This window comes from Leucoraja erinacea, chromosome 6 (assembly GCF_028641065.1).
Source record: "Leucoraja erinacea ecotype New England chromosome 6, Leri_hhj_1, whole genome shotgun sequence".
Taxonomy (NCBI): Eukaryota; Metazoa; Chordata; class Chondrichthyes; order Rajiformes; family Rajidae; genus Leucoraja; species Leucoraja erinaceus.
Window position 1 is genome coordinate 81,817,036 of NC_073382.1, and position 18,147 is coordinate 81,835,182.

At 48.6% G+C, this 18,147-nt stretch overlaps 1 protein-coding gene across 4 annotated transcripts in view; it reads left to right on the forward strand.

The window, feature by feature from the left end:
- stim1b (stromal interaction molecule 1b) overlaps positions 1-18,147 on the forward strand; it is a 111,525-nt gene that overhangs the window by 54,429 nt on the left and 38,949 nt on the right. For all 4 annotated transcript variants that reach the window (XM_055637433.1, XM_055637435.1, XM_055637434.1 and 1 more), the window contains exons 2-4: positions 1,014-1,144; positions 13,356-13,470; positions 17,103-17,214. In XM_055637433.1, coding sequence (XP_055493408.1) covers positions 1,014-1,144; positions 13,356-13,470; positions 17,103-17,214 — 358 coding nt within the window. The remainder of the gene's footprint in view (positions 1-1,013; positions 1,145-13,355; positions 13,471-17,102; positions 17,215-18,147) is intronic.

Consider the following 18,147-nt stretch of genomic DNA (forward strand, 5'->3'; position numbering starts at 1 on the left):
GCAAAGGCTCAGTTCAATTTAATTTATTGTCACGTGTACCAAGGTACAGTGAAAAGCTTTTAGACAATAGGTGTAGGAGTAGGCCATTCAGCCCTTCGTGCCAGCACCGCTATTCAATGTGATCATGGCTGATCATCCCCAATCAGTACCCTGTTCCTGCCTTCTCCCCATATCCCCTGACTCCGCTATCTTTAAGAGCCCTATCTAGCTCTCTTTTGAAAGTATCCAGAGAACCGCCCTCTGAGGCAGACAATTCCACAGACTCGCAACTCTCTGTGAAAAAGTGTTTCCTCATCTCCGTTCTAAATGGCTTACTTTTTATTCTTAAACTGTACGCCCTGGTTCTGGACTCCCCCAACATCGGAAACATGTTTCCTGCCTCTAGCGTGCCAAAACCCTTAATAATCTTAAATGTTTCAATAAGATCCTCTTGGATGTTTCTCATTCGTCCAAACTTTGGAGTATACAAGCCCAGCCGCTCCATTCTCTCAGCACATGACAGTCCCGCCATCCCGGTAATTAACCTAGTGAACCTACGCTGCACTCCCTCAATAGCAAGAATGCCCTTCCTCAAATTAGGGGACCAAAACTGCACACAATACTCCAGGTGTGGTCTCACTAGGGCTCTGTACAACTGCAGAAGGACCTCTTTGCTCCTATACTCAACTCCTCTTGTTATAAAGGCCAACGTGCCATTCGTTTTCTTCACTGCCTGCTGTACCTGCATGTTTACTTTCATAGACTGATGAACAAGGACCCCCAGATCCCGTTGTACTTCCTCTTTTCCCAACTTGACACTGTTCAGATAATAATTGGTAGACACATAATGCTGGAGTAACTCAACGGGTGAGGCAGGAACGGGCTTGTCCAGTCAGTGGAAAGACGCGGGTTTGCAGGGCTAAGTGCTGGTGATGCAAGTGTATTGTCTGCGGTGGGCTCTCTTTGGGCAAGTCGCTTGGACTTGTGCTGCGGTTTGAGATGTGGTGCCAGTCTAATTGTGCTTCTGTGTCCAGATCTGTGCAGGATCGACGAAGCCTCGTGCCACATTGAGGATGAGGTTCTCCGCTTCGAGGCCATCATGAGCATTCACAAGCAGATGGACGATGACGCCAATGGCAACGTGGATGTGGAGGAGAGCGACGAGGTCAGTAATGCAATGTCCCAACGCTAACTCCTCACCTGCTCCCTGTCCCAGAGGGGAGAAGAGGGAATGACCAGGGTGTGATGTCGGCTGCTTTCCTGAGGCAGCGTGAAGTGTAGATGGAGTCGATGGTGGGGACTCTGGTCTGTGTGACGGACTGGGCTACAGAGTTAAAGGTTCAGGTTGAGACCTGTACCCGTACAAATCAATAATCTATCTATCGCTACCTTAAATATATCCACTGACTTGGCCCCCACAGCCTTCTGTGGCAAAGAATTCCACAGATTCACCACCCTCTGTCTAAAGAAATTCCTCCTCTTCCTAAAAGAACGTCCCCTCCAGCACGTGTGTGCGTGTGTGTGTGACACGCTACCTTCTAACACGCGTGTGTGTGTGAGACACGCTACCCTCTAACGCGCGTGTGTGTTTGTGAGACACGCTACCCTCTAACACGCGTGTGTGTGAGACACGCTACCCTCTAGCACGCTTGTGTGTGTGTGTGAGACACGCTACCCTCTATCACGCGTGTGTGTGTGTTTGTGAGACACGCTACCCTCTATCACGCGTGTGTGTGTTTGTGAGACACGCTACCCTCCAGCACGCGTGTGTGTGAGACACATTACCCTCCAGCACACGTGTGTGTGTGTGTGAGACGCGCTACCCTCTAGCACGCGTGTGTGTGTGAGACGCGGTACCCTCTATCACGTGTGTGTGTGTGTGTTTGTGAGACACGCTACCCTCTATCACGCGTGTGTGTGTGTTTGTGAGACGCGCTACCCTCTATCACGCGTGTGTGTGTGTTTGTGAGACACGCTACCCTCTAGCACGCGTGTGTGTGTGTTTGTGAGACGCGCTACCCTCTATCACGCGTGTGTGTGTGTTTGTGAGACACGCTACCCTCCAGCACGCGTGTGTGTGTGTGTGTGTGTGTGTGTGAGACGCGCTACCCTCTAGCACGCGTGTGTGTGTGAGACGCGGTACCCTCTATCACGTGTGTGTGTGTGTTTGTGAGACACGCTACCCTCTATCACGCGTGTGTGTGTGTTTGTGAGACGCGCTACCCTCTAGCACGCGTGTGTGTGTGAGACGCGCTACCCTCTAGCACGCGTGTGTGTGTGTTTGTGAGACACGCTACCATCTAGCACGCGTGTGAGACATGCTACCCTCCAGCACGTGAGTGTGTGTGTGCGACAAGCTCCCCTCGGCACCTCCCTTGCCATGTGGCTCAGACACCGGGCACAGCAGCCACTGTCAGGGCTCTGTCTCGATGTGATTGTGGCCCTCCAGTCACTGACAGGTCCACAATGGCAGTAGTTCCTCCATTGTCCCATCACAGGGACAGGTGGCTTTTGATGCCAATCTCAGGCGTGTAATAAATCTAACAGCAGTTGATGACTAGAGTGGGAAACTAAACAAAGAGCAACCATTCCCCTTCGCTTAGCAACGGTGTGTACGTCTTATGCGTTGGCGTGCTTTGTCCTTGAAAGAAAGTCTGATGTTGGAGTTCACACGGTGACGTGAATGGCAGCCCTGTGTGAGTGAGTGAGAAAGACTGGGGGACAATGGGTTTGAGAATGTTCAGATGAAGACAGTCTTTTGTAACATTCATTCTACCCCATAAAGTATTTCACAAGTGGTGCTTTAAAGTGTGTTGCCCATTAAGTGACTCAGGCGGGCACCGCTGGCGGTGCGTGGACACTTTTACATTGCTGACCACCGCAATGTCCAGTCTGCACCTTGGCTGAGAGACCATGCCTTAGACCAGGGGCTGACAACCTTGTTCTGCATAGGGGCCAGGACCCATGTGTGTGAGAGGATGGCGGGCCACATCTATCGGCATAGTGGTGACACTTGGTGTTCTTTTAGCATTAGTTTTCACGTGTTTTTCAATTCGTTTTCTGCAGTTCCCAGATCAGCTCGCGTGCCCCGGGACTGGCTGCAGTTCCCAGATCAGCCCGCCTGCCCCGGGACTGGCTGCAGTTCCCAGATCAGCCCGCCTGCCCCGGGACTGGCTGCAGTTCCCAGATCAGCCCGCCTGCCCCGGGACTGGCTGCAGTTCCCATGTCGCGGAAACGAATTGAAAAAGAATACGCCTGCGGGCCGGATGATATTGGGTTACAGGCCGGATCCGGTCCGTGGGCCGGACGTTGCCGACCCCTGCCTTTAATGGATCCTTCACCTCCCCACCATCGAAGGGATTTACCCGAGTCGCTGCCTCAAAAAGACAGCCAGCATCATCAGAGACCCACACCACCCTGGCCACACACTCATTTCACCCCTGCCATCGGGATGAAGGGCCTGAAAACTGTAATGTCCAGGTCCAGGGTTGTAGTTCCTTCACTACAACCGTCAGGCTGTTAAACACTACAAGCTCTGAACCTTTTCTCCCAGAAGTTGTGAATTTGTGGAATTCTCTGCCACAAAAGGCAATGGAGGCCAAGTCACTGGATGAATTCTAAAGAGAGTTAGATAGAGCTCTAGGGGTCAGCGGAATCAAGGGACATGGGGAGAAGGCAGGCACGGGTTACTGATTGTGGATGATCAGCCATGATCACAATGAATGGCGATGCTGGCTCGAAGGGCCGAATGGCCTCCTCCTGCACCTATTATTTATGTTTCACACACACACTGAACTTCTCTCGTTTATTATATTGTTTACAGTGCACTATGTTTACATCTGTTGTGCTGCTGCAAGTGAGAATGTCATTGTTCTATCTGGCACACATGACAATTAACACTCCTGACCCTTGATCTTGGGCAGCAGCCCAGAATACTACAGGAAGGGAGGGAGATTCCCTTGCCATGTATCTGTACACTGTAAATGGGTCAATTATATTCATGTATTGCCTTTACACTGACTGGTTAGCATGCAACAAAAGCTTTCCACTGTACTTCAGTACACATGACACTAAACTAAACTGATGTGTTGGAAGGAACTGCAGGTGCTGGTTTAAATTGAAAGATAGACACAAACTGCTGGAGTAACTCAGCGGGACAGGCAGCATCTCTGGAGAGAAGGATTGGGTGACGGTTCGGGTCGAGACCCTTCTTCAGACAGTGTGCCCCACAGCACCCACTCCTTTTCTCCAGAGATGCTGCCTGGCCCGCTCAGTTACTCCAGCTTTGTGTGTCTATAAACTGAACTGATTTCCCCCACGGACAATAACAATGTGCTTCTTGTTTGCAGAGCTGCCAAGTAGTACGGATTTTCCGTATTTTGTACGGAAATGCGATAAGAATGCAGATGTACGGTTTTGCGTTGTTAAATATGGATTTTTAAAAAGCCCGTATTTCACAACCCAAAATCAACCATAGATAATCGTAACAACGAGTTGTAGCGGGCAGGTGGGAGTGGCCCGACTTCCTGTTTCCTTGCCATGCTACTCGCCAATGCAGGGGTAGTGGCCTGGTGGAGTTGATTTGGGATCTTGCTGCTTGGAAAATGCAGCGATGTGGGGGGTCATGCTGTACCTCTGGGGATTGTAAGAAATTAAATCTATTGTAGGCAAAAATGCTGGACAAACTCAGCGGGTGAGGCAGCATCTATGGAGCGAAGGAAATAGGCAACGTTTCGGGCCAAGACCCTCAGGTGTTTTTGGGTTTCAAGATCTGGATGATTGTTTTTGTGGGCGTTGGTCTGCCGCGGTGTTTGGGTTGAGGTATCTCTGCATCTCGTTCTTTCTCATTTCCCTTACTGAAGCAGATGATGGCTGCAGCCAACACAGAGAGAGAGATGCAAGAAAGCAGCTATGACATATAATACACAATAAACTGTATTACAGATACACAATAAACAAGTTATGCATTCTTGTACTCTTAAATGGGTATGACCGCACATAGAAAATTTCAGCAAAATGGCACCGCGTAAAAATACTGATTTCCTCAGCAAAATGCTGATTTTCAAGTACTAGAATACTGAAATGTTCTGACAAAAGGCGAAGAAGGCAAATGGTATGTTAGCATTCATAGCAAAAGGATTTGAGTATAGGAGCTGGGAGGTTCTACTGCAGTTGTACAGGGCCTTGGTGAGACCACACCTGGAGTATTGCGTACAGTTTTGGTCTCCTAATCTGAGGAAGGACATTCTTGCCATAGAGGGAGTACAGAGAAGGTTCACCAGACTGATTCCTGGGATGTCAGGACTTTCATATGAAGAAAGACTGGATAGACTCGGCTTGTACTCGCTAGAATTTAGAAGATTGAGGGGGGATCTTATAGAAACTTACAAAATTCTTAAGGGGTTGGACAGGCTAGATGCAGGAAGATTGTTCCCGATGTTGGGGAAGTCCAGAACAAGGGGTCACAGTTTAAGGATAAGGGGGAAATCTTTTAGGACCGAGATGAGGAAAACCATTTTTCACACAGAGAGTGGTGAATCTGTGGAATTCTCTGCCACAGAAGGTAGTCGAGGCCAGTTCATTGGCTATATTTAAGAGGGAGTTAGATGTGGCCCTTGTGGCTAAGGGGATCAGGGGGTATGGAGAGAAGGCAGGTACGGGATACTGAGTTGGATGATCAGCCAGGATCATATTGAATGACGGTGCTGGCTCGAAGGGCTGAATGGCCTACTCCTGCACCTATTTTCTATGTTTCTAAAACTTGGCAGTTTGACGTTACTGATTTGCTTCCTGAATGAGTCACTGTGGTTCATTGTGTAGCAGCGAGTTTTCTTTCTTTGGTTTAGTTTCGAGCTACAGCGCGGAAACAGGCCCTTCGGCCCACCGAGTCCACGCCGACCATCGATCCCCGCACACTTGCATCATCCTACACACTAGGGACAATTTTACAATTTTTCCAAAGCCAATTAACCTAAGTGTGGGAGGAAACCGGAGCACCCGGAGAAAACCCACACAAGTCACAGGGACAACGTAAAACTCTGTACAGACAGCACCCGCAGCCAGGATCTGGTGCTGTGAGGCAGCAACTCTACCGCTGCACCACCGTGTTACCCAATGAAGATACAAATGCACAGGAAAAAAACATAAATAGGCACAAAATGCTGGAGTAACTCAGTGTAACTTCAGACTGAAGAAGGGCCTCGACCCAAAACGTCATCCATGCCTTCTCTCCACAGATGCTGCCTGGCCCGCTGAGTTATTCCAGCATTGTGTGTCTATCTTTGGTTTAAACCAGCATAGAAACATAGAAAATAGGTGCAGGAGGTGGCCTTTCAGCCCTTCGAGCCAGCACTGTCATTCATTGCGATCATGGCTGATCGTCCCCAATCAATAACCCGTGCCTGCCTTCTCCCCATATTCCTTGATTCCACCAGCCCCTAGAGCTCTACCTAACTCTCTGTTAAATCCATCCAATGATTTGGCCTCCACTGCCCTCTGTGGCAGGGATTTCCACAAATTCACAACTCTCTGAGTGAAAAAGTGTTTTCTCACCTCAGTCTTAAATGACCTCCCCTTTATTCTAAGACTGTGGCCCCTGATTCTGGACTCGCCCAACATTGGGAACATTTTTCCTGCATCTAGCTTGTCTAGTCCTTTTATAATTTTATATGTTTCTATAAGATTCCCCTCATCCTTCTAAACTCCACTGAATACAAGCCTAGTCTTTTCAATCTTTCCTCATATGCAGTTCCTTCCTACACGGATAAAACCATAGGATCCCTTCATCCATCTGAGAGCTTTAGAGTCATACAACATGGGCACAGGCCCTTCTACACAATTCGGCCAGGCCAAACCATCTATGCTAATCCCACCTGCCTGCGGCTGGCCCATTTAGCTCTTGGGGCTAAGAGAATCAAGGGATATGGGGAAAAAGCAGGAATGGGGCACTGATTTTAGATGATCACCCACGATCATATTGAATACGGTGCTGGCTCGAAGGGCTGAATGCCCTACTCCCACACCGTCATAAGGAATAGGAGTAGAATTAGACCATTCGGCCCATTCAATCATGGCTGATCTATCTCTCCCTCCTAACCCCATTCTCCTGCCTTCTCCCCGTAACCCCTGACACCTGTGCTAATCAAGAATCTATCTATCTCTGCCTTAAAACTATCCATTGACTCTGCCTCCACAGCCTTCCATGGCAAAGAATCCCACAGATTCATCACCCTCTGACTAAAGAAATTCCTCCTCATCTTCCTAAAAGAGCGTCCTTTAATTCTGAGGCTATGACCTCTCGTTCTAGGGTCTCCCACCAATGGAAATATCCCTCCAAAGTTTTGCTCTCCAAGTACTGTACGTGAATTCATGTTACACCTTTTTAAAATATTTCTAAAATAGACTTTATTCAGGTAATAAATATATACAATGCATGAACCATGCAAAAAATTCATCCGACATTTTTCAGAGGCTATAAAATCTATATTACTAAAATCTGTTCTTGACCGGTTTTGGCCATCTGTGCTGCGATTTCCGAGAGAACGCCGCCACCTACGGCCGTCACTTTTTGCCACCTCGCTCAGAGCCCCCTCCGCCGCATGTGTGCCGCGGATTTTTCCCGTTGATTAAAAATGATAGAGATATTAATGTTTTTACAAAATTCCCCACTATTGATTCTAAAGCTTCTAAAAAAATGTCTATTGGTTCTAAAGCTTGCAAAAAAAATGTCTATTGGTTCTAAAGCTTGCAAACAAATGTCTATTGATCCTAAAGCTTGCAAAAAAAAAAGTCTATTGGTTCTAAAGCTTGCAAAAAAATGTCTATTGGTTCTAAAACTTGCAAAAAATGTCTCTATTGGTTCTAAAGCTTGCAAAAATTGTCTATTGGTTCTAAAGCTTGCAAAAAAATGTCTATTGGTTCTAAAGCTTGCAAAACAATGTCTATTGGTTCTAAAGCTTGCAAAAAAATGGTGCAACAGTCTATTGGTTCTAAATTGGTTCATACTAGCGCTTCAAAAAGCGCCCCCTCCCTCCCCCTCCTCCCCTGGTTGGCTTGGCGTGGGTGTGTCTAGAAATTGAAAGACACCACTTACTGCAAATGGTGGCATGAAGTTGAAAGGCACTACTTGCTGCAAATGGTGGCTTGGGAGCTTTGACGAAGTTGAAAGGGCACTGCTTACTACAAATGGTGGCTTGGGAGCTTTGACTTGAAGTTGAAAGGCACTACTTACTGCAAATGGTGGCTTGGGAGCTTTGACTTGAAGTTGAAAAGCACTACTTACTGCAGATGGTGGCTTGGGTGCAATGGCTTGAAGTTAAAATGCATTACTTACTGCAAATGGTGGCTTGGTTGCTTTGGCTTGAAGTGTAAGGCACTACTTACTGCAAATGGTGGCTTGGGTGCTTTGGCTTGAAGTTGAAAGGCACTACTTACTGCAAATGGTGGCTTGGGAACTTTGACTTAAAGTTGAAAGGCACCTCTTACTGCTAATGGTGGCTTGAGTGTGGTTTGAAGTTGAAAGGCACTACTTGCTGCTAATAGTGGCATGAGGTTGACAGGCACTATTACTGCAAATTGTAGCTTGGGAGCTTTGGCTTGAAGTAGAAAAGTACTTACTGCAAATGGTGGCATGAGGTTGACAGGCACTATTACTGCAAATGGTGGCTTGGGAGCTTTGACTTGAAGTTGAAAGGCACCTCTTACTGCTAATGGTGGCTTGAGTGTGGTTTGAAGTTGAAAGGCACTACTTGCTGCTAATAGTGGCTTGGGTGTGGTTTGAAGTTGAAAGGCACTACTTACTGCAAATGGTGGCTTGAAGTTGAAAGGCACTACTTACTGTAAATGATGGCTTGGGCGCTTTGGCTTGAAGTTAAAAGGCACTACTGTAAATGCACTTACTTCCTGTTTGCACTGTATATTGATTTTAGATAAAACGCTACCACTTACGGCTGTGATTTTTGGCCATCTTACTCAGCCCCCCTCCGCTGAGTAGGTGCAGGGAATTCTTCCCATCAATGAAAAATAAAAGTGTTATTAGTTTAAAAAAAAACTTGAGAATCTCTCTCCTGTCAATCACTCCATGAAAGCCACACCTTTTCCGGTGAGGGGGCGAGGGGTTATAAAACCCAGAAATGTGGGTGTGGCTCAGTCTCTGCAAGATGGAGGAGGGCGAGGTCACGACTTGCTGTCTATAGTGGCTTTGCACCCTACTTCAAATGGTATGAAACTGCACTTCAATTTGGTGGCCTTGCACCCAGCTAGAAGTGGTAAGAAACTGCACTTGAATTTGGTGGCCTTATACCCTGCATGAAATAGAATTTCAAGGATTAGCCGTGAGTCAACTACCAGCCCACCAGCCGTGAGTGAGTGAGTTGCCAGCACAACAGGCTTGATTGACTGAGACGCCAGCCCAAGAATCCATTTGGCGTACAATTTGCATACTATCCATCTGGAAACCAGTCCCTTCAGCCCACAACACCCATACTAGCGCTCCAGAAAGCCCCCCCCCCCCCCAACTGGCACCAATATTAGAATTGGTGGAGAGGTGAAATATTGCGTTGGATGACCAGCCCTCCTATGTGATGCTGGGACCCAACGGGTCCCATTTAGTCTAGTACTGTTTACATACATTGCTCAAATTTCACAAATTTATCACAAATTTATCTCCCACCCTTGCCATCATGTGATGTGATCAGGACTTTCATATGATGAAAGACTGGATAGACTCGGCTTGTACTCGCTAGAATTTAGAAGAATGAGGGGGGATCTTATAGAAACTTACAAAATTCTTATGGGGTAGGACAGGCTAGATGCAGGAAGATTGTTCCCGATGTTGGGGAAGTCCAGAACAAGGGGTCACAGTGCAGGCTCGAAGGGCCGAATGGCCTATCCCTGCACCTATTTTCTATGTTTCTATGTGGCGTGGAATCCCTTCCCTTATTTTGAGGGGCGTCTCCACCACACCCTGCCCCCCATGTCCAGCAGAGGAAGGACCCTCGACTGTGGTCCTGTGGAAGCTGCATGCTCACAGCCTGGCCGTGCCACAGCAGCTTGGCCTCCTGAACCTCCTCTCCCCCCATCACTCCTCTGCCAGGGACGAGAACACTTCCTTCTTTACCAGAAGGGCAAGGTGACGGGAGTGATGTCTGTAGCCAGGCTTGTTTGCAGGTGTTCATATGGCTGCAGCAGCGAGCACTGTGCCCACACTGTGAGTAGTGAATGCACGTGAGTAGTGAGTATTTGTATCGGTGAACAGAATTTGGATTGCTCATTTATTTAGTTTAGTTCATTGTCACGTGTCCCGAGGTACAGTGGAAAGCTTGTTGTTATCCAGCGTGCTATCCAGCCAGCGAGAATACTGTACACGATTACATTGAAGCCGTCCACAGTGTACAGACACATGATAAAGGGAATAAAGTTTAGAAACATAGAAAATAGGTGCAGGATTAGGCCATTCGGCCCTTCGAGCCTGCACCTCCATTCAATATGATCATGGCTGATCATCCACTCAGTATCCTGTACCTGCCTTCACTCCATACCCCCTGATCCCTTTAGTCACAAGGGCCACATCAAACTCCCTCTTAAATATAGCCAATGAACTGGCCTCAACTACCTTCTGTGGCAGAGAATTCCACAGATTCACCACACTCTGTGTGAAAAATGTTTTTCTCATCTCGGTCCTAAAAGATTTCCCCCTTATCCTTAAACTGTGACCCCTTGTTCTGGACTTCCCCAACATCGGGAACAATCTTCCTGCATCTAGCCTGTCCAACCCCTTAAGAATTTTGTAAGTTTCTATAAGATTACCCCCTCAATCTTCTAAATTCTATCGAGTACAAGCCGAGTCAATCCAGTCTTTCTTCATATGAAAGTCCTGCCATCCCAGGAATCAGTCTGGTGAACCTTCTCTGTACTCCCTCTATGGCAAGAATGTCCTTCCTCAGATTAGGAGACCAAAACTGTACACAATACTCCAGGTGTGGTCTCGCCAAGACCCTGTACAACTGCAGTAGAACCTCCCTGCTCCTATACTCAGATCCTTTTGCTATGAAAGTGCAGGTTAAAGCCAGTGAAGTCTGATTAAAGATAGTCCGAGGGTCACCTGATTAAAGATAGTCCGAGGGTCTAGTTGGTGAGAGGATGGTGCAGTGCCAGGTAACAGCTTCTCACTGTATCTCGGTACATTAGTTTACTTTAGTTTAGAGTTACAGCATGGAAACAAGCCCTTTGGCCCACCGACTCCGCGCTGATCAGCGATCCCCGCACATATAACTATACACTCCAGGGACAATTTTTACGTATATACCCAAGCCAATTTACTTACAAACCTGTACGTCTTTGGAGTGTGGGAGGAAATCGAAGATCTTGGAGAAAACCCATGCAGGTCACGGGGAGAACGTGCAAACTCCGTACAGACAGCATCTGTAGTCGGGATGGAATCAGGGTCTCTGGCGCTGTGAGGCAGCAACTCTACCGCTGCGCCACCGTGCCGCTCATATGACAATAAACTAAACTGATGCTGATTAGGGCATGCAGTAACCAACTGGGTGGCACCAGCAGCATCAGTAATGGCTGCCTCGCCAACAGCCTGTCCTGTCCCATCTCTGTTTTTGTTATTTCGAGTCTTAAGGGTATGTTTTAGTGTTTCTTGGTATATTTTACGTGGGGGGATCGGGGAAACTATTTTCAGCCACTTACCTCGATGGAGATGCGATTTTTTTCCCCGTGTCGCATCTCCGTCCCCCCACCCCCGCTGCCTAACAACGTGGAGCAGTGCGGCCTCCCATGGGGCCTGGCTTGGAGCTTCAAGCTTTGGACTTACCATCGCGGAGGGGCGATCCATTGCCGAGGATCGCCAGCTAAAGCGCTCCAACCGCGGAGCCTGTGCACTTTAACACCGTGAAGCCACGGTCTCCGGTAAGAAGAGGCCGACTCGGGAGCTCCATGCCGCGGAGTGTTCCGATCTGTCCCGACGCCGGAGTTTCCATCATCCCCACGCGAGGGCTTGAACATCGGACCGTCTGCAGCAGCGACTGCTGGGGATCAAACGCTCTGACCACCATGGGTGAACAAAGGAGGAAGATGACTGAGCTTTATTGCCTTCCATCACAGTGAGGAATGTGGATTCCACTGTGGTGGATGTTTATGTTGAATTGTGTTAAATGGTATCGTTGCTTTTCACTTAGTGTGGCTGTGTGATAACTCAAATTTCAATGTACTTTAGTTGGTTAAGTGACAGTAAACACGAACTTGAACTTACAGGTGGGTGTGCAGTGACTGAGGGAAGAGACACTTTAGATCCAAGTTTGTCTGTGCCATTGCCTCGATATCTTTCAGAGGGTGATATTGGGCCATGTGTCCATCTGCTGGGAGGAGGGAGGTCGGGTGTCCGGGCTGGCCCTGGAGGTGACGTGTCATGTGCATGCTTCATCAAGGTGTTAAACCAAACCACCTTCCTCTACACTTGACCTACCCCTCTTCTCCCTTCTTTCCTCTCCCTCCTCCCCTCTCCCATCAGACATGAGGTACAGGTACTTGTGTAAAAACGCACACCTCCAGATTCAGGGACAGTTTCTTCCCGGCTGTTATCAGGCAACTGAACCATCCTACCACAACCAGAGTAGGATGTAGGTCTAAATCATTGGTGACCCTCGGACTATCCATGATCGGAATTTGCTGGCTTTACCTTGCATGAAACATTATACCCTTAACATGTATCTATACACTGTAAATGGCTCGATTATAATCATGTATTGTCTTTCCACTGACTGGTTGGCACGCAACCATGTTATAGGAAAGATATTGTCAAACTTGAAGGGTTTTCAGAAAAGATTTATGAGGATGTTGCCAGGACTAGAGGGTCTGAGCTACAGGGAGAGGTTGAGTAGGCTGGGACTCCATGGATTCCATGGAGCGCAGGAGGATGAGGGGTAATCTTATTGAGGTGTATAAAATCATGAGAGAAATAGATCGGGTAGATGCACAGAGTCTCTTGCCCAGAGTAGTGGAATTGAGGACCAGAGGACATAGGTTCAAGTTGAAGGAAAAAAGATTTAATAGGAATCTGAGGGGTAATCTTTTCACACAATATGAGTGCATTTAACAAGCTGCCAGAGGAGGTAGTTGAGGCTGGGACTATCCCCTCATTTAAGAAACAGTTAGACAGGTACATGGATAGGACAGGTTTGGAGGGATATGGACCAAGCAAAGGCAGGTGGGACTGGTGTAGCTGGGACATGTTGGCTGGTGTGGGCAAGTTGGGCTGAAGGGCCTGTTTCTACACTGGATCACTCTATAACTCTATGACTCTAACGAAAGCTTTTCACTGTACCTCGGTACATGTGACAATAAACTGAACTGAAGCTTTGTCTCCACAGTTTTTGCGTGAAGACCTGAACTACCAAGATGCGGCGGCCAAACACAGCACCTTCCATGGGGGCGACAAGCTGATCAGTGTGGAGGACCTGTGGAAATCATGGAAGAGTTCTGAAGGTAAATGTGGGCCCACTATCCTGGACATTCTCCTGTACTACCCTGGACATTCTCCTGTACTACCCTGGACATTCTACTGTACTACCCTGGACATTCTACTGTACTACCCTGGGCATTCTACTGTACTACCCTGGACATTCTCCTGTACTACCCTGGACATTCTACTGTACTACCCTGGACATTCTACTGTACTACCCTGGACATTCTCCTGTACTACCCTGGGACATTCTACTGTACTACCCTGGGACATTCTACTGTACTACCCTGGACATTCTCCTGTACTACTACCCTGGACATTCTCCTGTACTACCCTGGACATTCTCCTGTACTACCCTGGGACATTCTCCTGTACTACCCTGGGACATTCTACTGTACTATCCTGGGACATTGTTCCCTGTACTACCCTGGGCATTCTACTGTACTACCCTGGGCATTCTCCTGTACTACCCTGGGCATTCTACTGTACTACCCTGGTACATTCTACTGTACTACCCTGGGACATTCTCCTGTACTACCCTGGACATTCTCCTGTACTACCCTGGGCATTCTCCTGTACTACCCTGGACATTCTACTGTACTACCCTGGACATTCTCCTGTACTACCCTGGGGCATTCTCCTGTACTACCCTGGACATTCTCCTGTACTACCCTGGGACATTGTTCTCCTGTACTTCCCTGGACATTCTCCTGTACTACCCTGGACATTCTCCTGTACTACCCTGGACATTGTTCTCCTGTACTACCCTGGACATTGTTCCCTGTACTACCCTGGACATTCTCCTGTACTACCCTGGACATTCTCCTGTACTACCCTGGACATTCTCCTGTACTACCCTGGACATTGTTCCCTGTACTACCCTGGACATTCTCCTGTACTACCCTGGACATTGTTCCCTGTACTACCCTGGACATTCTACTGTACTACCCTGGACATTCTCCTGTACTACCCTGGACATTCTCCTGTACCCTGGACATTGTTCCCTGTACTATCCTGGACATTCTCCCTGTACTACCCTGGACATTCTCCTGTACTACCCTGGACATTCTACTGTACTACCCTGGGGCATTCTCCTGTACTACCCTGGACATTGTTCCCTGTACTACCCTGGGACATTGTTCTCAAATCAAGTCAAGTCAAGTTTATTCGTCACATACACATACGAGATGTGCAGTGAAATGAAAAGTGGCAATGCTCGCGAATTGTGCAAAAAACAATCAAACAAACTACAAACAGAATGGAACAGATTCACATATTACATAATTGTGGGAGGGAGGGAAGAAAAGGGGAAAAAAACAGCAATTTTAAATAGACAGTAATTTGGTTCAGTAAAGTTAGTCCCTGGAGAGACTTTACAGTCCTAATGGCCTTCTGGAAGAAACTCCTTATCATCCTCTCCATTCTCACAGCATGGCAAGGCGTTTGCCAACAGAGTCCGTTGCAGGGGTGGAAGGGGTCTCACATGATCTTGTTGGCTCTGGAGTTGCACCTTCTGATGTATAGTTCCTGCTGTGGGGTGGGTGTAGTTCCCATAGTGCGTTCGGCTGAATGCACTACTCTCTGCAGAGCCTTCTTGTCCTGGGCAGAGCAGTTCCTGTACTACCCTGGGACATTTGTGTCCCGTACTGGCTCGTAGAGTCACACAGTACGGACACAGGCCCTTCAGCCCATCTCATCCATGCCAAGCAAGATGCCCAATCTAGGCTCGTCCCATTTGCCCACATTTGATGCGTATCTCTCTAAGACTGTCCTGTCCACCAACCTGTCCAAATGCCTTTTACACATTGTTACTGTCCCTGCCTCAACCACCTCCTCTGGCAACTCGTTTCATATCCCACCACCCTCTGTGAATTCACCAATTTTAGTTAATAGGAAGATAGGTGAAGGGGCAGGCAGTGTAGAGAAAGCAGGGACTCTGCAGAAGGACTTGGACAGGTTGGGAGAGTGAGCAGAGAAGTGGCAGATGGATTACAGCGTAGCAAAGTGTGGAGTCATGCATTTTGGTAGCGGGAATAAAGACTCTTTTCAGGTCAGGCCGTATTTGGAATATTGTGAGCCATTATGGGCTCCGTATCTGAGGAAGGATGTGTTGGCTTTGGAGAGAGTCCAGAGGAGGTTTACCAGAATGATCCCAGGAATGAGTGGGTTAATCTATGATGAGTGTTTGTCGGCACTGGGCCTGTACTCGCTGGAGTTCAGAAGGATGAGGGGAGACCTCATTGAAACGTACAGAATAGTGAAAAGCCTGGATGTGGAGAGGATGTTTCCACAAGTGGGAGAGTCTAGGAGCCTCAGAATTAAAGGACATACTTTTAGGAAGGAGATGAGGAGGAATTTCCTTAGTCAGAGGGTGGTGAATCTGTGGAATTCTTTGCCACAGACGGCTGTGGAGGCCAAGTCAGTGGATATTTTTAGGGCAGAGATAGATAGATTCTTGATTAGTATGGGTGTCAGGGGTTATGGAGAGAAGGCAGGAGAATGGGGTTGAGAGGGAGAGATAGATCAGCCATGATTGGATGGCAGAGTAGACTTGATGGGCGGAATAGTCTCATTCTGCTGCTATCACTTATGATTTTATGAACTATACAAACAAACAAACAACCCCCCCCTCATCTCCCACCAGTGATCCTGACACCGGGAAAGCAACTCCATCTGGGACTTGCTGACTTACAGCCACAGAGATGCTGCTCAGTTGCCCTGACTACAAGTCCCCTATCACTACCACCTTCCCTCATCACGGCCCTACAGCACATACACAGGCCCTTCGGCCCAACTTGCCCATGGCATATAAGATGCCCCATTCATGCCAACCCCACCTGCCCCCGTTTGGTCCATATCCCGCTGATCCTTTCCTATCCATTTGCTGTCCACGTATCTTTTAAGTGTTGTTATAGTACCTGCCTGAACTACCTCCTCTGGCAGCTCGTTCCATACACCCACCACCCTCAGTGTGAAAACTTTGTCCCTTAGGATCCTATTAAATCTTTCCCCTCTCACCTTAAACCTACGTCCTCTGGTCTTTGATTCCCCTACTTTGGGTAAAGGGCTCTGTCCTGCCTTCCACCGCCAGAGACCTGGTTTGATCCTGACCTCAGTCGGATGCTGTCTACACGAAGGTTGTACCTTTTCCCTGTGACCACGTGGGTTTTCACTTGGTGCTCTGGTTTCTTCCCACACTCCAAAGATATGCAGGTTTATAGGACAGTAAAATTGTCCCTGGTGAATGTAGGACAGCGCTGGTGTCAGTGGTAATGGCTGGTTGGTGCAACCTCGGTGGGCCTGAGGGCCAGTTTCTGCGCTGTAGCTCCAAAGTGTAAAGTACAATTTAAGAATAACGAGTAAGCCATTTAGAACGGAGACGAGGAAAGACTTTTTCTCACAGGGAGTGGTGAGTGGTGGAATTCTCTGCCACAGAGGGCGGTGGAGGCCGGTTCTCTGGATGCTTTCAAGAGAGAGCTAGACAGGGCTCTTAAAAATAGCGGAGTCAGGGAGAAGGCAGGAACGGGGTCCTGATTAGGGATGATCAGCCATGATCACATTGAATGGTGGTGCTGGCTCGAAGGGCCAAATGGCCTACTCCTGCACCTATTGTGTATTGTCTAAAGGCAATAATGGTGTTTTCCTGTTCCCTCAGTGTTCAACTGGACGGGAGAGGAGGTGATTGAGTGGCTCATCAACTACGTGGAGTTGCCGCAGTACGAGGAACACTTCAGAAAACTCAACATCAATGGACACGACATGCCAAGGTGTGTACCTGTCCACCCTGCCACAGTGTACTGGTGATCCACCCTGCCACAGTGTACTGGTGATCCACCCTGCCACTGTGTACTGGTGATCCACCCTGCCACTGTGTACTGGTGATCCACCCTGCCACTGTGTACTGGTGATCCACCCTGCCACAGTGTACTGGTGATCCACCCTGCCACAGTGTACTGGTGATCCACCCTGCCACAGTGTACTGGTGATCCACCCTGCCACAGTGTACTGGTGATCCACCCTGACCCACCCTGCCACACAGATCCACCCTGCCACAGTGTACCTGGTGATCCACCCTGCCACAGTGTACTGGTGATCCACCCTGCCACAGTGTACTGGTGATCCACCCTGCCACAGTGTACTGGTGATCCACCCTGCCACAGTGTACTGGTGATCCACCCTGCCACAGTGTACTGGTGATCCACCCTGCCACAGTGTACTGGTGATCCACCCTGCCACAGTGTACTGGTGATCCGCCCTGCCACTGTGTACTGGTGCTCCACCCTGCTACTGTTTACTGGTGATCCACCCTGCCACTGTGTACTGGTGATCCACCCTGCCACAGTGTACTGGTGATCCACCCTGCCACAGTCCACCTGCCACAGTGTACTGGTGATCCACCCTCCACCCTGGTGATCCACTGTGTACTGGTGATCCACCCTGCCACTGGTGATCCAGTCCACCCTGCTACTGTGTCCACCCTGGTGATCCACCCTGCTACTGGTGTGTGTACTGGTGATCCACACCGTGCCACAGTGTACTGCCACAGGTGATCCACCCTGCCACAGTATACCTGGTGATCCACCCTGCCACATCCACCCTGCCACAGTGTACTGGTGATCCACCCTGCCACAGTGTACTGGTGATCCACCCTGCCACAGTGTACCCTGGTGATCCACCCTGCCACTGTGTACCTGGTGATC